The sequence below is a fragment of the Rutilus rutilus genome, assembly GCF_951802725.1.
Source record: "Rutilus rutilus genome assembly, chromosome: 14".
Lineage (NCBI taxonomy): Eukaryota > Metazoa > Chordata > Actinopteri > Cypriniformes > Leuciscidae > Rutilus > Rutilus rutilus.
In genome coordinates, this window is record NC_140219.1 from 6493060 (window position 1) to 6518376 (window position 25317).

The 25317-nt window shown below is 37.3% G+C and overlaps 1 protein-coding gene across 3 annotated transcripts; it reads left to right on the forward strand.

Annotated features, from left to right (window-relative positions):
- Positions 1-850: 850 nt before the first annotated feature.
- On the forward strand, positions 851-24735 carry atg2a (autophagy related 2A). 3 transcript variants are annotated; one of them, XM_084429391.1, is made up of 42 exons: positions 851-1378; positions 2300-2462; positions 2572-2721; positions 3089-3191; positions 4184-4322; positions 4606-4818; positions 5226-5328; positions 5534-5701; positions 6948-7072; positions 8852-8927; positions 9036-9288; positions 9378-9519; positions 10722-10820; positions 10933-11100; positions 11210-11474; positions 11833-11920; positions 12013-12181; positions 12255-12397; positions 12581-12735; positions 14250-14404; positions 14558-14708; positions 14809-14993; positions 15188-15268; positions 15366-15472; positions 15560-15652; positions 15736-15806; positions 15889-15965; positions 16245-16415; positions 16494-16620; positions 17463-17689; positions 17872-18101; positions 18287-18422; positions 18494-18706; positions 18784-18885; positions 18987-19071; positions 19448-19601; positions 19684-19753; positions 20949-21031; positions 21135-21256; positions 21412-21566; positions 22508-22660; positions 22796-24735. In XM_084429391.1, exons 1-42 carry the CDS (start codon positions 1208-1210, stop codon positions 23030-23032), a joined length of 6078 nt encoding a protein of 2025 aa, XP_084285517.1. In that variant the 5' UTR covers positions 851-1207; the 3' UTR covers positions 23033-24735. The 3 variants fall into 3 exon arrangements, with proteins under 3 accessions (XP_084285517.1, XP_084285518.1, XP_084285519.1); XM_084429392.1 differs by having other exon boundaries at positions 17466-17689; XM_084429393.1 differs by having other exon boundaries at positions 5537-5701.
- The last annotated feature ends 582 nt before the right edge of the window (positions 24736-25317 follow it).

Consider the following 25317-nt stretch of genomic DNA (forward strand, 5'->3'; position numbering starts at 1 on the left):
TTTCAGCAAGATAATAAAACATCAATACCTAATTAAGTCTTCACTATATTAAAGAAAGATCATTTTGATTATTGCTAAATATAACTCTACAATCATGAGAGAACACAGGAGGAATATTTGGCCCTTAGAAATTCCAGATATACGTTTGGGAACATGTGACTGACTTTATGTTGGAGCAAATAAATGAAAAGCAGCCAACAAGTGCAAAACATACATCTGACAGTGGCCAGTTGCATAAACGTAGCCTCTGTTAAGACTATCTCAAGAGGTAATTTGACCAACTAAAAATTACTCAAGAGGTTATCAGTCTTACTTTTCTGATTCAGATTAGAACAATCTAACTTTTTATGCAACTGACTTTAAAAGAATTAGGACCCGTCTTCAAGAAAATCTTCAACTAATCTAAGCATTTTATGCAACATGATGCACTCCTTACTTACTGTTAAAAAGTTTTGATTTGTTTAACATTATGGTCACAAAAGCACATTATTTTTTTCATAGTTAAAGTCCCACTATAAAATGTGAGCATTGTAATAATACAGAATGAGTAGGAGTGTCCAAATGTTTTAATGGTAGTGCTATTCTGTTATAGTACAGTGATTTTACAGTCTACAAATGGCATATATGGTAATTCTACGTAACGATACTTGCGTTATTACATAGTGTTTATTACATAGCGCTCTTCGCCGTAAAATATAAATAATATCATAAATCTACATAATATAATTTGGTACAAGAAGTTCGATTATTTGTATGACTGGATGAGGTGTTGACCGTCCCAACATGGCGGACTGACGCCTCCAACTTCTGGCATCTTCAGTGTGCGCCTACGTCATCACGCACTTTCGTTCAGTCCGAGTATGAAAACAATAAACAACCCGTTGACCAGAGGAACCGTAGAGGACCTGTCGCAAATTTGAGTGTCATATATTATTATAAGACAGAACCGGAGTGACCATTTTCAACACAAAGAATCTCTTGTAAACGCTGCTGTGGACAAATTTACGTCCGAAAACGAAGAACCGGGGGATTTTGGTGTCAAAAGACAGGAAGTTAGACGGTTTCACCCGCTCTTGTCCATCCTAGTTGGCTTGTATTATTGTATTCTCACTTTCACACACTACCGAGGGGGGTTTAAGTCTGTTATGCAGGACTGGTCTCTTGTTCCACCACCTCTCAGCTCCCTCTCCCCGTCTGCTCTGGCCCTATGTCTCGGTGGCTCTTCCCCTGGTCGGGCTCAATAAAGAAACGGGCCTGTCGGTACCTCCTGCAGCACTATCTGGGCCACTTTTTGGAGGAGAGACTCAGTTTGGACCAGCTGAGCTTGGACCTGTACAATGGCAGCGGGGTCATTAGTGAAATTAACCTGGATGTGTGGGTAAGTGTGGGGTAAGACATGCCCAGGCCGGTTTCCTTGTCCCCTTATTGCCAGTGTTTCGCAATATCTGGAGTTGAGTTTGAGATCAACACATCTTGTTGAAGGAGCAACTCGTGTTTCCAAAGGTTTGATGACTTGTGCAGAAAAGACTGCATCTTAGATTCTCTTCCTGGTCTCGAGACACAGTGACAAAGGTTTACTAACTTTTGCTCTCGCACACTTCTGTGGTGGTGTCATCTGGGGGTTGGTGGAAAAGTTGAGAGAAAAACTGTGTACAAAATAAATAAATAATGAAATGGAAAAAAAAGATTAAAATAAATAATAACAAATTGATAAATGAACAAATCTAACATTATGATAATATATTTTAAAAAATATGTATATTTTACATATTTATAATATATATTTTTTTTCAAAATATAAATTGTGTTTAAAAGTTCAACAAATCAGTCAATAATATACTACTATTGAAGTAGTTAAAATTGTCATTCATATCAATTCATGCATCACCTATTTTCATCATAACATATAGGTCTGGTCTACAGGAAAGAACAGTTTATGTTTAATCTATCTAATATTGTGTTGGTCATATTATACAATGATTTATTGCTTGTCTTTGTTGAATAATAAATAAATAAGATAAAAAATAATTGTTTATTAAATTGCAATATTGGTAAATAAATAAAAACCCAATTAGATTATTTTACAAAATCGTTCAGCCCTACTTTATACAAATATATTTCATAATTAAAAAATTTAAAATGGGGGTCAATTGAACAAGGATGATCATATTTGGGGGCATGTTTCATGAATTAACACAACATCCTTCTCCTGTTTCACAGTCATTTTGACATCTTCTGTTCTTACTTGTGATCATTTGACCTTAAGACTCACTAACTATACTCTGAATCTTCTTTTCAGGCAGTGAACGAGTTGTTGGAGTCGTTGGGAGCTCCACTGGAGATTGTTGAAGGTTTTGTGAACACCATCGCAGTGACCATTCCCTGGGCAGCACTTGTGACCGAACACTGCACCCTTGAAGTCACTGGATTGCAAATAACATGCAGACCCAAATACAGAACCAGTGAGTTCTGTTGACCATTCTTTGTGGACTCGTTTGGTTTGATACGTATAGCCATATTTTATACACGATTGAGTTACTGCTCAATTATTTGTTCTGTGATCTCTGTTAGACGGAAACTGGGATTCTCAAGGGTGGTCGTCATGCATGACGTCCAGCATGCAGCTGGCCCAGGAGTGCCTGAAGGACCCGCCCGAGGCGTCAGAAGAGCCGCCTGCTCCACTGGAGGGGCTGGAAATGTTTGCACAGACCATCGAGACAGGTGTGTATCAGCTCTTGTGTCTAGTACATTAGTATATTGATTCATGAAGTTAAACCCTCCTAAACTTTCCTTGATCTTTGACAGTTGATTTTCATCCATAGCTCTTATAGTTCTAAAATAATTTTTATGTATTCATTTCTATTCTTATTTAGTTTATATATTTAATTTTATATATATTTTTATTATTATTTTAAAACAACAAATATGTACATGTATTCATTTATATGGTTAGTATGCATGGATAATATACTCTAAGCCAGTGATTATCACTAAATAAGCCTTACAGGGTGATTGAGACCCTGATGTGTGGCAGACAACCAGCTTACTGCAATTTATCACATGAACGTGTGTGTGTGTGTGTTTGCAGTCCTACGCCGAATAAAAGTCACCTTCCTGGACACTATAGTGCGAGTAGAACACCATTCCCTGGACGCTGAGGCTGGGGTTGCCTTAGAGATGCGCATTAAACGGTGAGGTCATCCTGATACATCTAGGGATGTATTTTGTTTTTGTCTGTTTATTTATAAAGTGTGATGAATTAGTAGTGTGCCGGCTAATGTAACTCGGTAGATGTGCCATTAATAAATGGGTCAGTATGATGTTTTTAATGTTTTTGAGAAGAAGTTTCTCGTGCTCATCAAGGCTGCATTTATTTGAACAAAAATACAGTAAAAAAACAGTAATATTATGAAATATTTTTACACTTCAAAATAACTGTTTTCTATTTCAATATATTTTAAAATGTAAATGAATCCTGTGATGTCAAAGCTGAATTTTAAGCATCATTACTCCAGTTTTCAGAGTCACATGATCCTTCAGAAATCATTCTTATTTTCTGATTCACTGCTCAAGAAACATTTATGATTAATATTATCAATATTGGGAACAGTTGTGCTGCTTAATATTCTTGTGGAAACTGCTAAAAAAAATTGTCAGGATTCTTTGATGAACAGAAACTTCAAAAGAATAACTTATTTAAATGTGATTTTTTTATTTTTTTTAACATTCTAAGATCTGGTTCTGTGCTTAGATTAAGACAGGATTAGGCCTTAGTTCAATTAGGACATTTAATTTGCAACATGCCTTAGAAAAAAAAGAAATCATTACTGATGTGCATCTAGAGACAAAACAATGGCAGTGACATATTATAAGAAATCTCAGTGCAAGTTGCTTTCAGTTAAAACAGGTCTAACATGCATTTTTGTCTGGGACTAGCTTAAGCCTTGTCTCTGAAACCGTGGGGTAGATGTCTTTACTGTCACTTTTGATCAATTTAATCTAAACAAAAGTATTGTACCATGTTATTGTAAAAACATTTTTGCCAGTCAAAATTTTTTTTAAATTGTTTACATTATTTTAGTCGATTCACAGGTTAAGCTAAAAATATTCATTGGCTCATGTGCATTCCATTGTTTGTGACCAAGCTGTGTTTTGTCCCTGGTTGTGGTGTGTGGTACTGCAGGGTGGATTATTGTGATGAGGCTGTGAGAGACTCAAACCAGACAGTGCCTGTAGACATCCACCAGCCACCAGCCTTCCTGCACAAGATCCTTCAGCTCAACTCCGTACAGCTGCTCTACGAGACCCTGGGAGGATCACAGGTGAGGAAACTATACAACCTGTTAGTTAGTGTTTACGTTTAGTATGTCTCCCCTTTTTTCTGCATTTCTGTTCTAGCTTATGTACTAATCTAACTTTTACTTTAAACTTAAATATTGTGTACCACAAATATTGTTGGCTATTATGATAAATCGCTTGTGATGTTCTTTATTTTTAAGGCGCTTTGTTTAAAAGCATCTGTTAAAAGCATAAATATAAATGTTGCTTTGGCAAGCATACTTTTCCTGTCTTTAATGGACATTGTCATCCAACTCATCCATTTAGGGGCTGATTCATTCTGATGTCATGGCGAGCAGCAGGGAGACGGATAAGACAGATGAAAATGATGAAGATGATGAAGATGATGATGCCTCCGATGCCCCTCAGTCATTGCATCCCACCCAAAAGCCCCCTGAGCCTCTGCTGATTGGACAATGCTCTGGATTCATAGAGACAACAGTCAAAATCAAACAAAATGAAATGCTGCCTGGGCCCAAGGTTTGTGTGCACAATAAGGAATAAAAAAGACTGAATAAATTAATAAAGGCTTTCACCATGTTTGCTAACCAACTAACCAAATAACATGTATAATATTATAGCTGTGTATTACTGACATATGGATACACTCATCTCTGGCAGATAACAGAATACTTCCTAATTGTATCATTTAAACAAAGCAACTATACAGAAAATGCTTGAAACTATATTGTGAAAACTGCTATACAAGCTTAAAATATTGAATTGAATAGGAATTATTTGAGATGGACAATCATGATTTTTTTAAATCAGATTAAATGATTAGATCATTGCTTGAGCATGCATGTTGATGAGTTCAACCCAAAAGATCCGTCGTTGTTTCATTGTTCACACAGACAACTGTATTCTGAACTTCTTTTTCCTCTTAGTTTGAGTTGGATGGTAAAGTAGGGTGTCTCCACCTGCTGCTGTCCCCCAGTCAGATCACTCAGCTGACAGACCTCCTGTCCTCCCTCTGCATCGAGACATCAGGTAACATGACCACTCTGTTGTGTGTTTGGTCATCGTCTTTTAACATGCGTTATAATTCACTGTCCCTTTTTAAACGTCTTAAAGTATAGTACAAATGAGACTCCTCAACAGTCATCATGAGGCTGTTTGCACCAGCATGAATTTAGCCATTTTCTTGTATGATTGACAGTGTCCAGTTCTCTCTCTCTCTCTCTCTGTTTGTCAGAAGGCAGTGGTGGTGCTGGTCTGTCTGGTGGGGGTGTTTCTAGGCCTCTGGGTTCTGATGATCTGCGCTTGATTGAAGAGGATCTTAGTAAGCAGCTGAACACAGAAATGTATGACAGAGACCTGGAGTTGGACTCAGAGCCCTATATCAGCACCATGGTGAACGGAGGTGAGGATAGGCAATATTTTGTTGAGGTTATTATAGATGACTGATTATAATTGTGGGTATGTTCAGAATGGCACACTACTAGATGACTATTTTTGCAGTAATCTACTGGCCTAAAGTTTGGAATAATTATGATTTTATTTGACTTTTCTTCAATGTTTTCGAAAAAAGTCTCTTATGCTCACCAAGGCTGCTCATTTGCTCATCTGCTCAAAAATACAGTAAAAACAGTAGTGTTGTAAATGTATTACTACAATTTAAAGGGATAGTTCACCCAAAAATGAAAATTCTGTCAGTAATTACTCACCCTCATGTTGTTCCAACCCCGTAAGACCTTCGTTCATCTTCGGAACACAAATTAAGATATTTTTGATGAAATCTGAGTGCTGGCTCACTCCTCCATAGGCATTCTAGGTGACCGAAACTGTATTAAAGAGATCGTTAATATAGTACAAGTGACTCCAGTGGCTCAATCTTAAGTTTATCAAGCGACGAGAATACTTTTTGTGCGCAAAAACAAACAAAAATAACAACTTTATTCCACTATTCATTATGTACATCACACACATGACCAGCGTCGGCCAATAGTGAGCCTACGTGGTGACGTGTAACACAGACGCGCTGCGCAAAAACACTACGTGAACTAACTCGAGGCACAGAGAGAGAATGAAATGAATAGTGGAATAAAGTCGTTATTTTTGTTGTTTTTGCGCACAAAAAGTATTCTCGTCACTTGATATACTTAAGATTGAGCCACTGTAGTCACTTGGACTATATTAACGATCTCTTTAATAACTTTTCTGGGCCAGCAAGTTTCGGTCACCTAGAAGTCTATGGAGGAGTGAGCCAGCACTCAGATTTCATCAAAAATATCTTCATTTGTGTTCCGAAGATGAACGAAGGTCTTACGGGGTTGGAACAACATGAGGGTGAGTAATTACTGACAGAATTTTCATTTTTGGGTGAACTAACCGTTTAAGAGAACTGTTTTCTATATGAATATATTTTTAAATATAATTTATTCCTGTGATGCAAAGCTGAATTTTCAGCATCATTACTCCAGTCTTGAGTGTCACATGATCCTTCAGAAATCATTCGAATATGCTGATTTGCTGCTCAAGAGACATTTCTTATTATTATCAATGATAAAAACCTCTGGAACTATTTCTAGTTCTGTATTTTGCCAGAATTGCTTCATTTTTGTTTGTTACTCTGTGTGTTTTGATCTTTGACCATTCTTCTGTCTCAGACATGTTTTATTCAATGGGTCCTGGCTATATGACCAGCAGTGTGTTGTCGACACGCTCTGGGAGTGAATTATCTGACAGCGATATGGAGTCGTCCATTCATAGCCAGAGCAGCCTGGCTCCACAGGTCAGTGCTTATATGTGCAAAGGTGTTTTCTCATCAAGGTCAGAATGATTCATTCATTCAGGTGTCCGAACTTTCTTTCAGAGAATGACAAAAACATTTAGCCTTGTTACAAAAACATTTATACTTTTCTCTCGTTAAGTCACATTAGATTTGTTCAGTTGTATTTTGCTGTATTAAAAACAGTTAGCTAATTCTTTACTATTATGCATGCAGCTTTTCTGACCACATATTAATTGAGAGACTACATTTTTTAATTCAGTTGCATAAGTAAAAAAAATAATAATCTAAAGAAATTGTGGCCATACACAGTTCCTGTAAAAAGTAGAGCATGGCACTAACAATGCCAAGGTCATTGGTTTTATTCCCAGGGAATGCATGAACTGATAAACAGTATACCTTTATACAAGTTAGGGCTGGGCGATATGGAGCAAAAAATATATCTCGATATATTTTGCTATATCTCGATATACGATATATATCTCGATATCTTTGCAGGAAAAATAACCCCCCAAAAACTACTGCAAAAACAAATATGCCAAATACCACAAAGTCTTTTTTTATTGAAGTGCAAATAGGTAGGCAGTTCATGTAGGAAGAAAGTGTTTCTGTGACAAAAAATAAATAAAATCCCTGTATACAAAAATAATAATTTAACTGTAAAATGTAAAAATAAAGGAAGAAATAATACATATTGCACTATTTTAAATAAACCTGTATAGAAATATCATTACTAATTTTGGCACAAAAAAAAAAAAAGCCATATATCCTCCAAAAACTGCACAACTGTAGAGTAAAACAGTAATAAAAAAAAAGTGATACAAATGCATCTAAAAATTGACATGATAGTTACAAAATCACACTGTCTGGGGCCTCTGGAGAACTCAGAACAACTGCTAGCATAAAGTTTAAGGTAAAAATATCTGCCATTAAATTACAGTATCTTACTACTATCATGCAGTTAGATAAACGGTTCATTCATTACATCACTTTACCTCTGTCTTTATCCACCTTTATCCTCTTCTCTTCTTTTTGGCACTGTATCTATAGCAGAATAGGTAGGCTAATGCTAATTTATAATATGTCATGTAAATTCGGCCATCCGTCACGATCAGGAAACTTTCACCGTGTCTAGACCTGGCGCGAGCTGCCAGGCCCGTTTCTACAGGGGAGCATGTTAAGTGTGAGTGTGTTAAGCGCCCTCAAACAAAAGCAATGCGGCGAGAGGCGACGCTACACAAAAAATTACCAACAACAACTGATCGCGCGCGCGCTGTTTCTGACGCACTTCAAGTACTCGCTGGGCGGGGAAAGATTGATGTGCCTGACCGGACTCGGGGGACTTGGTTGAATGAGACAACACGCGAGGGGAGGGGGAACAAAAGCAAGGAGGCGGAGGAGGGCGGGGGCGAGCACAGCACAAAGAAGGCAAACAAGCAAAGTGGCGAAATCAGAATTAATAAACAATCGATATATACGATATGTCAAAATCCATATCGAGTTTAAAAAATATCTCGATATATCGTAAATATCGAGATATCGCCCACCCCTAATACAAGTCACTTCGGTTAAAAGCATCTGCCAAATGCATAAACGTATAATAAGATAAGATAACACACGTCTAAAGATAAAACGTCTAAGATAACACACTTTCCCTTGTACATTCAAATAAATTTTAACTTAATATATTGATGTTGATCAAGTCCATGGACCTGTTTTGCATCAGCTACCCATGTATGTATGTGTATGATTGGCCTGCACTTTATGATGTGTCTCTTACAGGGAATGCTCAACTGTCCTCGTCGTTATCCTGTACCAGGATCCTTATCTAGTTTGCCTCAATGTAGCAGACCTCCAAGTATGTATCTAAACCTGTTTTAAACACACACTGCACTGTATGTCACTGCATTCCATTAACTTTTTACCTTGCAATCCGTCAACAGTGTTTTGTTTTGTTTTCTAATAGAACGGTCGTCTCGAGACGGCCAATCAGAGCCGATGAAACCAGATTCGTTGCTTCGCCTCTCACTGGGCGGAGTCACCCTGACTCTTTTAGAGCAGGACCCGCCTCCTGGGCCGGATGGGCTCTCCTCATTGGCTGAGGTGTCAAAGTTGTTTTTCCGTGAGCTTGCGTTCTTTAAGGACAGCATGTTCAGCGAGAGAGACTTTCAGAACCTGAGAGGAAGCTTTGCTAAAGCATGTGCCCACTCCCACATCAGGTACAGGACAGGAATCAACTGCTATGCTCACTGATTGTGTATGTACGTGCACGCACTTCTTTTGACTCCCTCTGACCTCTGGTCTTCAGGGTGACCGGTGCAGCAGTGCAACTGGCATGTGAGATGCGTAGCGCAGGGCGACACATCCGAGCCACGACCTCCGACCTCTCCTTCAGCAGGCTGGAACTGCTGGAGTGCCTGTGGGACTCAGGCGGTCCGCAGTACACAGAAGTAAACAGCACATCTTCAGACTCTTACACCCAAATGCTATTAACTATCAGGCTTTCTGGGTTGGGTGATGGGTTCACATTTTATGTGTTTTTAATTTTCATTATGAGTCCACTCATAAATTATGTTTCTTTTACCAAAATCAGTCCTTATTTATATATTTGTTAATCTTTACTATAAGTTTCAGCAACCATCTTCCCAAACTTTTCATGAAAAATTTGTATAAACCAGTTGTTGTCAAAAAAGAGATGTTTTAAAGCAGGGGTGTCCGTCAGTGTCCACTTTCCTGCAGAGTTTTGCTCCAATCCTAATTTAATCAAGGTTAAAGCTAAACTCTGCAGGAATGTGGACCTCGAGGGACAGAGTTGAGAAACCCTTGCTAGAGGCTTCCTGCAGTTTTCTGCCAAAATAAAAGAAATGTTGGATGTTTATAGAATGAAGAAATTAAGACAGTCATAAATAGTATTGAAATTTGTTGTTGTAGTGTAAAATAAAACAATAATAAAGAAAAAATATATTTTGTAAATCATTTTTTACAGTTAAATATTACAATAGTTATTTTGTTTCATATTTCTATTTAGAAGTAGTAGTAGTAATAATAATAACCATTAATAATAATAATCAAATCTAACTCATTAACTAATAACGAATTGAGCAATATAGTAAATTGTTACCATTTTTTATGACCATTTTCTCCCCTCTCTCTGACCCTTCAAATGATAAAAAGCTTAGAATTTAATAGCTGCCATTTGAAGACTACATGTAAATGACTTATGATTATGATTGGCTGGCCACATACTGACCTAATATTTGAATTCTTATTTCACGTAAAGTGCAGTAATGTCCTGTTTTTCATTAGATGTCCTCTTGAAACACATTTGCTACATCATTTTGTAGAATATTTTGTTTCATTTGTTTATTTTTTTTTTACCCTGTTGCACTCTGTCTGGAATACATGGATGGTCAAAACATCCACACGGCCTTATAACCAGAAATTGACCAGTTGTTCACCAGATTATTACAGTGGTGTAATGGTTTAGTAGCTCACTAGCTTTGCCAACTGCTCAAGGATAATCTTAAACAGATGAGAATACAGTTTGAGTTATGACAAGTCAGACTTGCAAATCCCCAGCAGGAAACATCTTGCAGGCTGATGAAGGTTCTGGAAGAGGTCTTTTGAAATGCATGTGTGTTTCTTCTCCCAGCTTTTGCAGTTCCAGTCAGCCGGTGTCTTCACGATGGGCACCACTGCCAGACCCTGTGCCCAGTTCCACCACAGTCTATCTGAGAAGCACATGCGTAAGGTACTGCAGCTTGACACAGTCTTGTGGCATTGACTTGTGAGAAGTGTTCTTGTCTTTAATACTTTCGCTATAGGTCTATGTTAAAATGTTCTTGCTGTTTTCTGTCGTGTAGAGTGGAAGCAGGCGGCGTGTGGTGCGCAGAGACAGCTCGCTGCGGGTCGAGCTCGGGGAGCTCAGCTCTGAGTTGGACCTTGACATTCTGGGCCGACTGGAGGACATCCTGCAGGCCCTGAGCCACTGTCCATCGCCACCACAAAGAAACACAGCACATGCTGCAGAGGTCACTAGATGCTCCTGTTCAAAAATAATAACCCGTTCCTCACCAGAAAGGCATTCACAATGAAATTGGTTGTAATGTATATTTTATTCCTCTCTCTTTTTCTCTACAGTCTCATTTGTTGGAGCTCCACTCTTCTCTCCTGCTTCAATCTCCTCACGCCGTTCTGAAGGTCCGTTTCCCCATCCCTGACCTTCGACCCCCGGGGCTGAGGCGGCCTTTAAGCCAGCGGGCAGTGCGAAGTGAGATCTTGAGTCTGCAGATCTCTAATCTGGAGCTGAAGTCTCAGCAGGGGCCAGACGTTCAGCAGGACGGCCCCTGCAACACAGGAGCCAAACTTACCAAACTACTAGAGGCCTGTTTCACCGATCTGCACGGTAAAGCATCCAAAGATCATTTATTCTTTTCAGTTATCACATACACTACCACTCAAAAGTTTGAAAGAAATTCATATTTTTATTCAGCAAGTAGTGTGTCTCTCTAATGCCTCAGCCTTATATGCTGGGCTAAATGTCTTTTTTTATTTTTTTATTTTTACAAATGAAATTCAATTCCCATTTACATTTTTTTTTTTTAAATAAATGTTGCTGGTCAGTGCACATTTTTCTAAAAGTAAAAAATACATTTGCTGTTAGTTTCTGTTAGATTTTGTTTCTGTTTATATTCTTTCTACGGTCTAGTGTTAAGGATTCAGTGTTGTTTTCTTTCTAAATTAATTTGATGTGTGTGTTTTAGGAGTGTATGAAGGCTGGGAGGGAGAAGCATTTCCCTGTATCCGTGTGCAGAAGAGCCCAGATCCGCAGAACCCTGATGGCATTCCCAGGTGAGTCACTGAGATTATGCTTTGGGTAAAATATAATACGATACGTTACACAAATCTTTAGAATCTTAGCTCCCTCTCTTTTCCACCTGTAGGATTCAGGTGCGAGTGAATGAGGGAGCGGGATCTGACGGTGTGGGTGTGTGTGAAGGGGTGAACAGGGATCTGGGGCTGGGCTCCATGTCTCTGGAGAACCCATGTGAACTACGAGAGAAAAACAGCTCTCCCTTCTCATCCAATCGCACCATGTTTGAAACAGAAGAGGTACGTCCAGTCTGCCCGTCTATCTTTCTTTCATTCATTCCTAAACTTCACTCATTCTCTGCCTCTTTCTCAGATGGTGATCCCAGCTGACCCAGAGGAGATGGAAGAGTTTCAGTCTCAGTGTATATGTCAGTGTCAGTATGTGGTTGATATCACGTTTCCTGTAGCTTACATCCTTCTGCCCAGTAAAGAGGCTTTTCTGAGCATCTATAACAGGTATCGCTCAGCACTTACACATTCAAAAGAACATTGATTTCAAATACCCTTTTCAGCATAAATTAACATTTTAGATGCATGTTGTGTCAGGTACAAAATGAACTTTTTAATTTTTTTTGCCAGCCAATCCTTTGTATTTTCCAAAATAAACTAAAACAAATTTCTTTAACTCTTTCCCCCCAGGATTAATAATGATCTGTTAATGTGGGAGCCTCCTCCACCTCCTCCGTCCCCTCCTCCTGCTCCTCCTTCTTCTTTTCAAAGTTCTCGTAGTCCCTCCCACCAGCACAGATCTGAAGAGGATGAATTTTACCTCTGTAAATCTGCATTCAGGCTGGGTTAGTCATGATCATCTGTTTCATATTTCAAATTATGAACATTTTGGCTCAGGGTTATTTTAGTATTATTTATATACTATTATAGTGTATATTCATATTTTGGATTTCAACTCATTTCAATTAATTGTCATGGCAAGTTTAAAAAAAAATTCATTCAATATTTAGATTTTGTTTTAATAGTTTGTTAACAATAACTGTTTTGGATTGTGCTGTGTTGAAAATCCTTTACCTAATCATTAAAAAAATGATCTGCATTTGAAATTGCTGATAAATCTCCCATTATGCTAAATTATCATCAAATATTGGATTACATTTTTTTTTTTGTCGCCTTGTTTTCTTTCAATTAACACAAGTTTTTAGCACAAGAGCTGACTGATCGTAGGCCTCATTGATCTGAGCTTGATCTTGATTTCTTTGAGTGAAAAAAGTACACAAGCTTATTCAACTCAAAAAAAAAAAAAAATGAGGTGAGGTGAGAAAAAACATATGCTCAGATCAATAAAGTTACTAGGGCTGTCAAAATTGCTAAAAAATGACGTTCGAATATTCCCTCTAATATATATTCAAACTATTCGAACATCTGGTTGCGCATTTTGTCAATGACGCGCATTACGTCAATAACAGGACAAATTAATACAAAGAGACATAACTACTTGTATAGGTCGTTTATTTAAGTTTAAACATATTTGACAACGTATTACCTACACAAAAACAAGTAAATCAAACTAATGGCCAAGACCGCAGACCTCACTCTCGCTCGCTCGCACTCGCAGGCACTCTTTCTCTCTCTCGCGCATAACGGTTTAAATGAACAACAACAACAATAAACAAATGTTGAATGCTGATCAAGAGTTTTGTGCAAGCAATTTAAGGTCGTGATTCTTGTCCCAAATATAGCAGGCTTCATTCAGTGATTGAAACAAATATTATTAACATTAATTGAAGTTCTACAGTATATAGAACCGACATTGAACGCTCCGAGCGAGCTGTGCTGTGGTAAACATGGAACTTTTCCTTGACATGAAACGGTAAATAATCAAACCAGTGGAAGCCTGCAGTGCATGAAACTGCTGTATCTAACCTACCTTATTCCTGCAATATCTGTTCAGTCAGTACAGTAGCCTACACTTTAGTAATGTTTCTGTTTAACGTTAAATAAAATGACCTGTCCCTGACCTCTTAGGCAGCGCGCCCACTCGCAAAGCAGACAGCCGCGCCTCTGCTACCGCGGACGTGTTTTTCCACATTCGAATATTAATTTTCACCTTCGAAATTCTGTTTTTTAAAACTATTCGAATATATATTCAAATTTAGAATATTCGTTGACAGCCCTACAAGGTTACTTAAAAAAAAAAAAAGGTTTTATACCCTGTGTGAGCAAAGTAAGTCAATTTAGTCCAATGCGATAACATTAACTAGCATTTTCAGGAAAAAGAAAATCCTCTCTGGGTCAAAATGTCCAAAACACAACATGAGGGTTAAAAATTAATTCCTAGTGTTTTCACTTATGCCAGAATCTGACTCTGAGGAAGAGGAGCCTCAGTTCTACTCAGCCAAGCAATCAAAAAGAAGGAAACACTCAGAGCCTCAGTCCAGCCACGCACTGAGTCTGCTCTGTTTAACAGTGCTGATTGGAAAAGGCCGCCTTCAAGCCATGACAGACAGCAAGGTAAATTAAATGGAAAAATAGCATGATACATTGGTGTGGCTTTGGTGTAGAGTTTGAAAGCAAATTTTCAGAAGTAGACACCAATACCAGTAAAATTTTACTTTTCCAATTCAATTCACATTTCACAAATCAAATTTTGATACCATTTTAAAGAATGAATCTGGACGTAAAGTGGACCTCTGTCACGGAGAACTCATTTTGGACTTGGAAGGGGGGAAGATTTTTAGTGTGACGCAACACCAGAACAATCCCAATCTCAGCTTCCTGACCATAGAGAGCAAAAGAGTGGAGCTGTATCATAAAGGTGAGCTGTTAAAACTCTTCCTGTAGTTTTTGCATGGGGGGGAAAAGTGTTCTGAAATGACTTTTATTCATTATTTGTGTGTCTTTGGCTCTTTATACAGCGGAGGTGCCGGACTCCCCTATTCCTGTGAAACTGGAAATGCCCAGGTTCACTTCCCCAGGTCATCTGGACCCTACCATTTACCCCACAGAGGTGGGGGTGAGCAGCGTCGGTGGCCGAGAAACCGGCGTTCAGATGCTGTCAACTGCCATTAAAATCACATTAGACCTTGAAAGGAATGTCAAGGTTAGTGTATTTACTTTATCAGCATACATACAGCATACTTGCAAAATGTAAACTATATTACCGCACAACTCTGATTTTGTTCTGTGTACTGTGAAAATTATTGTTTCATCTGCTTTTTGCCTGTCAGTTCTGTTAATAATAGTTGTTTGTTTTTTGTTCATCACCTATAAGTATTCATCTCATTTTCTCTGTAGGAGTTTGTGGTTGCGCTGCGACTCCATGGTGCTACTTTACGACATCACATGGCGTTGACCAATCACAGCTGGCATGAGCAGGTACCTGTTGGGAACTAGATTAGATACGTACTTTAAACAGGCGTGTGGATCTGTCATGACCGTCTGGCTGATGTGTCTCTCTTCATTCTCTATTCAGATTGTTGATTTCCTTGATGTCATCGATGATGACATTTTAGGCTACACCCCACCTGCCGTCATCACAGTTCTTCACACACACCTTGCCACCTGTGCAGTGGACTACAGGTATTGTAGTAACACTGAATGTTTGGAGAAGTCTGGCAAATGCTCTTTGTTCTTTCTGTCAACTTTCTTTGTATTTTCTCCCTCCAGGCCTCTTTATCTTCCTCTGCGAGTTTTGTTTACAGCTGAGTCCTTTTCTTTATCCAGCAACATCATTGTGGACACCGCAACCTTTCACCTCAGGTACTGGTGACTGTAGTGTGATCCTAAACGCTTGCACCGAAGGTTAATTGATTGGATCTAACCACTCTGATATCCACTTTTAGGTTTATCTTAGATGACTCTGCATTGTACCTGTCTGATCAATGTGAAAGTGATACGGTGGATTTGAGGCGAGGTACAGAACAAGCATAGCTTTTAAAATCTGAATTTGCATTAATGTGGGCCACCTCTAATCATACTGTTTTTATGTGTCTCAGACTATGTTTGCGTATTAGACATTGATCTGCTGGAACTGGCCATAACGACTTGGAAAGGAACTGACTCAAGTAAACTGGTTAGTTTCATGCTAATCTTCACCGGCTTGAAGATTTCATAGCATTTGACTTATATTAGTTCATATATTAGTGACTTACACTGCATTTTTTTGTAAAATAATTTAAATATGACGAGTAAAATTACCTGTAAACATCAATATTTAAGGTTATATATTTGTTAAATAATAAAATAATAATATTGCAGGACTAAAATTCTCACAAATGTTTTTTTGTGTTTGTTTTTTTAAATCTTCCATTTTTGTTAATAACTATCTGTCTGTCTTTATGAATATTTCCAGACTCAGCCGCTGTTTGAGCTTCGTTGTTCTAATAATGTAGTTCACGTACACACCTGTGCGGACTCGTGCGCTGCTCTAGTTAACATGCTGCAGTACCTGGTTTCCCAGGGCGATCTACACCCTCCCCCTCGCCACACATGCCCCACGGAGATCGCCGGACAGAAACTTCTGGTGAGATTTGTCTTTTAAAGTTGTACTGTAGCTTCTTTCCCCCTGCTTGTTTTCAACTCTAAAATGTCTGTCTTTTAGCTGTCAGAAAGTCCCGCATCCCTTCCGTCCTGCCCACCAGCAGAGACAGCAGAGATTAACCAGTGCGACCTCACAGATGCCTTGATTGACACTGAGAGAATCCTTCAGGAAGAGACGCAAGATTCTGGTGAGACTTTGTCAGTTGTTTATATAGATCTAAGAAATATCTAGAAAAGAACATGTAAAAATCAGTTAATGTTTTGTTTATGACTAATATTTTATAGATTTGAAAATATATCATTTTAGAATATATTAAGAGGTTTGTGGTCGGTAATGTGTTTATGAAAGAAGTCTAATGCTCACCAAGGCTGCATTTTTATGATGATACAGTAAAAACGGCCAAATATTGTCAAATATTTTCACTTCTGTTAATAATAGGATGATAGTTGTTTGTTTGTCACCTATAAGAATTCATCTAATTTTCTCTGTAGGAGTTTCTGGTCGCACTGCGACTAAATTATGTTTTTGAATATATTAAGACTAGTTTGTGGTCGGTAATATGTTTATGAAAGAAGTTTCTAATTGCATTTTTATGATTAAAAGTTTAAAATATGATTGATTTAATATGATTCAAAAGTTTGAAATATTATCAAATATCATTTTCATGATAAGAAATACAATAAAAACAGCAATATTGTGAAATATTATTACTATTTAAAATAACTGTTTTCTATTGTAATATATTTTAAAATGGAATTTATGTTATGGCAAAGCTGAATTTTCAGCATCATTACTCCAGTCTTCAGTGTCACATGATTCTTCAGAAACCATTCTAATATGATGATTTGCTGCTCAATAAAATTTTTGTATTATTATTATCGATGTTGAAAACAATTGTGCTGCTTAATGTCAAATTACTATACTGTCACTTTTGATCAATTTAATGCATCCTTGCTGAATACAAATATTAATTTATTGACCTTTGAATGGTATAGATTAACGGTTGTTCAAATTTGTGTATTTGCCCAGCAGGTTCTCCTTCCATCCGGCGAGCCTCGCCTGTCTCAGTCTATCTGTTCCCGGGAGAAGCCCCTAAGCTCCGCCCCTCTGTTCTAGAAGGGGAGGAGTCTGATATTGATGGACTGGTAACCACAGCTTTGGAAGCTCATGCAGATATTATGTCAGAGGAAGGCTCAGAGGGTTCCACCGACAACGATGATTTCTGCATCCTAGAGGCTCCTGGGATGGGCATCCCAGTATGTCCCCTCAATTTTTTTCTTTCATTTTTAATATATCATTTTGATTTTGATTTTTTTTATTAGAAAGACTTAAATAATATTTACTTTTTAATTATAACTTAGAAAAAAAATATTTTTTACACCTTATTTCTTTCTTGTCCTTTTCTCTTGTATAAGTTAATAACTTATCTCTCTGATAGCCTAGAGACGGTGAGCCTGTGGTGACCGTGCTCTCCCAGGGTCTTATAAAGGTGCGGGATGGATACTACTCTCGGCCACGGGGCAGTTCAGATCTGCTACGCGCCCCAGCCCGTTTCCCAGTGCCTCAGAACAGAGTGGTGCTCCGAGAGGTGTCTGTTGTCTGGCACCTGTACGGTGGCAAAGACTTTGGCGGCAAACCCAGCTCAGCCCATACACCACACAGCCATAAGTAAGTCTAGCAGAAGGTCTGAGAAGAGAGAATTTTAGGGTGCTTGGGTTGGTCCCAACCTGTGTTCGATTGCTACCCCCCCAAGCGTGATTGCAGTGTTCACATATGCCGAACCGGCACTGAAAAACAAATGCTCTAAAGAGCCAGGTGTGAAAATTCCTCTCAAGGTTGTTTGTGTCTCTCAGGGTTCGCTCAGCTGCTCCCGGAGCCCGTGGTTCTCCCTCTCGTTCAGCAGTGCCCTCACGGCCCCAGAACTCTTGGCGGTGGGTTGGAGGAAGTGGGCGGCAGCACACACTGCTTATGGAAATACAACTGACAAAGGTATATTGTACTGAAATAAGCCATTTGAAGATTCAGAAAGCCTTGTTTCTGACTTCTTTCTCTCTCTTCAGGTCAGTTTCCAGCATGAAACGTACCCAGTGGTGACGCCCCCTGCTGCAGGACTGGATGCAGAAGGACCAGGCCTTGGGGAGCAGCCTGTTTCCCGACAGGTGTTTATCGTCCAGGAACTTGAGGTGCGAGACCGTCTGGCTTCCTCTCAAATCAACAAGTTCCTGTACCAGTACACCAGTGAGAGCATGCCGCGCAGAGCCCACTCCAACATGGTGAGTTACAGAGAGGAATAGAAAGAAAATAAGGTCCTGTTTGTGCTTGTTCTCACCTGTCCCACTCGCTGCTGTAGTTGACAGTGAAAGCGCTACAGGTGATGCCTGAATCAGGTCTGGGCGGACCGGAGTGCTGTCTGAGAGTCAGTCTGTTACCGCTGCGTCTCAATATCGACCAGGTACACATTACTCATTATATAACATTTTTTCAGCATAGAGCAAAAGATGTTTTACATCAGACTCGGTTAAAGCCAAATACACATTTGTTTTCATTTCCCAGGATGCACTTTTCTTCTTGAAGGACTTTTTCAGTAGCATGGCTGCAGGAGTTAATCCTTACTTACCCGTCGACCCTGCAGCTGAGGGTAAGTCTGCCCCTTGTAATAGTTTTTTTTTTTTTTTTTATTATTACTATTTAGGTTTAATTTATTTCAATTTCAGTTTTAGTTTTTAGTTTAGTTCAGTTTTTTATTTCCAGTTAGTAATTTTTAGTGCTTCAACTTATTTCAGTTAGTCAAGGCAACATTTCTAATTTTCTTTTAGTTTAAGTTTGTCAACTAATATTTACATTTTATTTCAGTGAACAAAAAAAAAAATGTTTTAGTTAAATAAAAACCCTGATATGTATATCTATTTAAATGTATAATTTTAATTGCACACACTTCTTTTTTTAGTCATTTTAAATTGAATTGTGTATTGTTGCCATTTGTGTGATCTTTATTTGTGATCTTCTGATCCCAGTGAGGACTGACGCTCCTCAGAAGGCTTCAGACGACACAGATCCTGCCTCTGGACTGGGCCATGATCTCGCTGCTTCTGTAGAAACAACCTTTAGTGAGCAGAGTTCCTCCTCCGCTGGCTCCTCGTCCTCCTCTGACCAACCCATCTACTTCAGGTAGAAGATCTGACGTCAAACTGCATGACAAAACAAATGTCTAAATCAGAATTAATGTCTGTTCACACTCTTTCTCTTTTAGAGAGTTTCGTTTTACCTCTGAAGTTCCCATCTGGCTGGACTATCAAGGAAAGCATGTAGTTATTGAGCAGGTTGGTGATCACCTATATAAAATAAATGATTCTTTGTTCATGTGGTCATAAAGCCAGTTTATCAGTGTAGTTTGAGTGCTGAACCTTAACCCCACAGGTGGGACGGACGGTTGCCCATATATATTTAGAACAATAATATCTTAGTAAAAACCTAAAGTAATATTGACAAACTATATATCATTTGAAAGCTTACGATCTCTAGTTTTCATATTTGGTGGCTGTTTTTTAAAATAAATTACAGAGGAGCAGTAATTTATCAATTTGCAACAAGAATATTTCATATTCATTAGGCGTGTTTAGGCCTTTATTTTGAAATATAAATAAACATGAAAAATCATGAAAGATTGGTAGAAACCTCAGTTTGTTCAAAAGATAACACCGATTAAATTTTATGAGAAAAAAGGTCTGAAAATGTTTTGAATATAAAGAAAAATATTATGGATTCTCGATTTGTGATGCGACAGCGAGCTATAACGCACATATGTGCTCTTTTTATGTTTATTAGAGGTTGAAATCAAATCAAATACTGCCAAAACACCCATACTATTTCTGAATAGGATGTATACTTCATAAATTGTATGAAATTATGGAAATACGTGGTTCAGATCACTCAAAACATATATGAAAATGGAGGCGCCCTTATATGGTCAGTAAGGAAGCTGGCTGTCCATCTAGTGAAAAAGTTTGGTACTGCGCCCAAATAACATCTTACTGAAAGCTCATTTTTTGAGATATCAACCTAAAATTTGGAACACAACTTGTTTAGATTTTTGGCTTTAATTTTCTAGCAGTTTTGGAGTAAAATATATTTTGTAATATATATATATATATATATATATATATATATATATATTTTTTATATAAAATATAAATAATTATATTTTTACATTGTACATTTTCATAAACTCAAACTTATATAACTTTTTTTCTGTTTCATGATTTATTTCACTTCTACAATAATCTGGCAAATGTCTTCTTTAAAACAAGACCGACCATATGTCTATATTCCAAAGCATTCTTGAATTACAACCATTTAAGTTTGTATAGAGATTTTTTTTGTCTATGCGAAAAAAGGGGGGTGACAGTTAAAGGGTTAAAACAACAACATAAGCTGTCCCAGTTTTTCTGAATAATATCAGTGGTTTGTTTAGCTTAACTGCTGTTATAATAATGTATATCATCTCTGGTTTCATAGGGAACATTTGCAGGCATTCTTATTGGTCTGGCCCAGCTGAACTGCTCTGAACTGAAGCTGAAGCGATTGTGCTGTAGACATGGGTAAATGCTTTCATTCACAAACACATCTTCACATCGTCTTTACTTTTTGCCTGCGTTTCTATTTTAATCTAGATCTGAAAAGTGAGTTGTTGTTTTGTCTCAGGCTGCTGGGTGTTGATAAGGTGATTCAGTACGCAGTGAATGAGTGGCTTACTGACATCAGGAAGAACCAGCTGCCGGGGATTCTGGGAGGTGTAGGTCCCATGCATTCTGTTGTACAGCTCTGTGAGTACGATATGTCTTATTTCTCTAGTGTCTCGTCTAAAGTGCTCTGGCTTTTTTTTTTTTTTTTTTTTTTGTGATGTTGGAATTTAGTGGCCATTATATTCATAATCTTGAATATTCAGATTGAATGCAATCAAGTTTTCTGTCCTCTGCAGTCCATGGTGTACGTGATCTGTTCTGGATGCCCATTGAGCAGTACCGAAAGGACGGGCGCATTATCCGAGGCCTCCAGAGGGGGGCGGCATCATTCGGCACCTCTACAGCCTCTGCTGCCCTAGAGCTCAGCAACAGACTAGTGCAGGCAATTCAGGTAAATACACACACATATAACCAATCATACTCCAAACTACTGTTTATAGATATATAATATCATTTTTTATCTTATTTTATGAATGTTGAATGTTGTTGTTGTTTACCCCAAATATAATCACTAGTAATCATACTAATCATTTATATATAATATATATATTTTTTTTATGAAAGTTGAATGTTGTTTCTGTTAACCATGTTACTAGATATTTTTATTAGATTTTTCTTTTTGAGAAATTATATTTATATATTTGTATTAATTATCTTTAATTATTTTATATTTTAAATTACAATTCATTATATTTTACTTGCTGGTTTTCCATGTTACTAGATATTTTTAATTAATTATTTATTTTTTTGATAGATTTTTCAAAATTACATTTATTTATTTTTGTATTATATTTATGTGCATAATTTGTATATTATATATTATATTATATTATATTATATTATATTATATTTACCATGTTACTAGATACACTGAATTTTTTTTCTTTATAGATATCTTTTAATTTAATTAAATTATTTATTATATTTGTATGTATCATTTGTATATCATTTATGTTTTTATTTGTGTAAAACTTTTATAAATATATTTATTATATTACATAATTGTATTTTTTATGTTCATTATTATATTTGTTGCTGCTGGTTTACCATGTTACTAAATATTTTACTAAATCTTTATTTATTTGTATTATATTTATATGTATCATTTTGTATATCACATTTATTTTGTTTTGTTACATTTTTATAGTTATATTTTTTATATATATATATTCATCTTTTTTTCTTTTTTTTTTGCTGTTCACCTTGTTGCTAGATATTTTTAATTTAATATTTATCCGTCGCACCACACAGTAAAACAAAAAGACATAATAATAATAATAATATTAACCTAATGTAATATAATAAGAATATATATTTCCTGTGCATTTCTAGGCCACCGCTGAGACCGTGTATGACATCTTATCTCCAACCCCACCTCTGACACGTTACATCACTGAGGGACGCCCCACTCCCCGTCCCAGACGCACCCCTCAACCAGCTGACCTCAGAGAGGGTGTGGCCAAGGCCTATGACACTGTCAGAGAGGTACGTACGTCCCTATATCATTACAAACATGTTCATCTCTGCGACTATTACATTTAATAAATGTATAATATAAAGTGTTTTTGGCTAATTCAACTCATCTTATTCAATTTGACATCGCCGTCTTTGCTTTCCCAGGGTGTGATTGACACCGCTCAGACTCTGTGTGACGTTGCGTCTCGTGGACATGAGCAGAAAGGTCTTCCTGGAGCAGTGGGCGGGGTTTTGCGCCAGATCCCGCCCACTGTGGTCCGTCCACTTATAGTTGCCTCAGAGGCCACTTCAAACCTACTGGGAGGAATGCGGAACCAAATTAAACCAGATGCGCGGAAAGAGGACTTCTTAAAATGGCGCACCGAAGTTGGCCAAGAATGAGATTGACGGGGCGTTTTTGTTAGTACGAATGTGAGAGTGTGATTGTGAGTTCATCTGTGAGTATCAATGCAAAAACTAATGATAATTGACCCATTTTTAAGTGGCTTCCACATAGTTGCACACTTTGTTTCATGCAATGCAAATGTTTTCCACTTGCACTTTTGCTAGAAGCGCGCGCTCTAGACCGCCAAGTGCAGCTCAGTCTCATCTTGTCGTATTGAAACGTATGCAATCATATCAGTCTGTAACTTTACCTGTGAGCTCAAGACCGGATGTTTCCCCTCTCCGAAATACGCATTTAACATCTGATTGAATTGATACTCTCCCTCTGAAGTATTACAAACGTAATGTTGAATTTCTTATTTAGGTAAGGTTGAAAGGCTCATTAAATACATTGAGGTGGCCTTACCCTACTTTTCACTGAACACTAGGAAAGTGATTCTTCTTGTCCACTTGTGTTTTAAACACAGTCCTCTATCTTGATGTCTTTGTGCCATAATTATACTGCATTGACATTGATAAAGATCTTATTTTAAACTGTCCTGTTTAACTCTTTCTTAAAGCCTAAACTAATGCATTGATTATTTGAGTGGAGCAATCAGTCCCAGAGTCTCTGTACGGGAATGATCACTCTTGTTTTCTATTCATCTTCTCTTCTTTCAGAATGTGATGAAGTTTTGTCTTTTTGTCTTGGTGAATCTTGCAAAATGTCTAGGGCTGGGTTCCTCAAAAGCATTGTGAGCGAAATTGCTTCCACAATCTACTTATGCTTATGATGCTTTTGGGAAACAGAGCCCTGGTCATATTTCACCTCAAAATAAAAACATATGTCATTTATTTAGTAATTCGATTTTACATAAAGAAAATGAAGCCTGTTTTAGAATTTCTTACATTGTGACATTTATTTTCTTGTCAATTTGCATCTATTGTACATTTAATTCTCCTGATTCTCATTTTCAATGGTGATTTTGATTTCTGTATTTAAATCAGCATAAAGGCAGTACAACAAACACCCTCATTATATATAAATACTTAATATATCATTATTTTTTCAAACCAATTTTTCATGCCAATAATGAGAATTGTAGAGAGAAATGTGCTAAATTGTCAATAAAATTATGTCACAATGCAAACTTTATTTTCTAAAATTTTCTTTCCTTTATTCGTGTGGTGAAATATGCCCAGATGTGCTCTTGACAGATTGAGCCTTTTACCTCCCATTTGCTCCTAAATCAAACATGCTTGCTTTCATCTCATTAGTTGCCTTCCTACATGTTTTAAATATTTGATTTCATGTTTGTGATAATGGCTAATGAAATGTAAAAACTGATGATGTTGAGCATTTGATGTACTTGATATGCATGAAAAAAAGCGGTGGACAGTTGGTCGGTTGACAAAGGGCTTGTGGGTAATGTTACATTCACTTATTTGTTTTTTGTTAATGGCATAACTGTGTAAGGGAAGTGAGTTTTTGGTGTGTTTTTATGTGTGTCTAAACTGTGTGCGTTTGAGTGAGTGTGTAAGGACGTGCATGTTTGTGTATTGATGGTTGACTGGCCGGCTATGTGATTCATGGCTATCGGTGAGTTTCTTCTGTAATTACAACTATATCATACGCTGTAAGAATTACCTGTATAGTACCAAGACAATGTGTAAACAAATTAATACAAAAAAAAGGAATAAAAATGTGCATTTGAAAAATATTGCAATTGACTGTTGTAAATGTTGTATACACAGAGACAATAAAGGGGTTTAAAAAATCATTTAATATAGCTTGATAGGGCAGATTTCCATTTAAAATTTAAATTAAATCAATATTTTTAAACGTTTTTATAGTTTTACATATATGGCTTACAGTAAATAAATAAAAATGGGGTGTAATGTCTTATTTGGAGTCTGCCACTAAATATCCCATTATTAAAAATGCCATAAAACACTCAGAGAATACAGTTCATAATCAAACTTGTTATACAATGATATCAAATCCTTGTTTTATACATCTTGCCCCTGCCTGACAGTCTGCCTTCATAATTCTGTTGATTCTTGCCTGAAAGTGTGCTAGTGTACGTTTATTGCGTTTACTTGTTACCCAACATTTTAGTTAGGAGGACAGAATTCACAAACTACAAGAAGTTTGGAATCATTATTCAGACGCGTGTGTAATTGTAACTCAGTCACTCATATATAATGATATTATTACCAATTTCTATTCAACTTAAAAACATGTTTAAAAAAAAAAAAAAAAAATCCAGTCAGCTCTGAAATCACACCACATGCGGAACCAA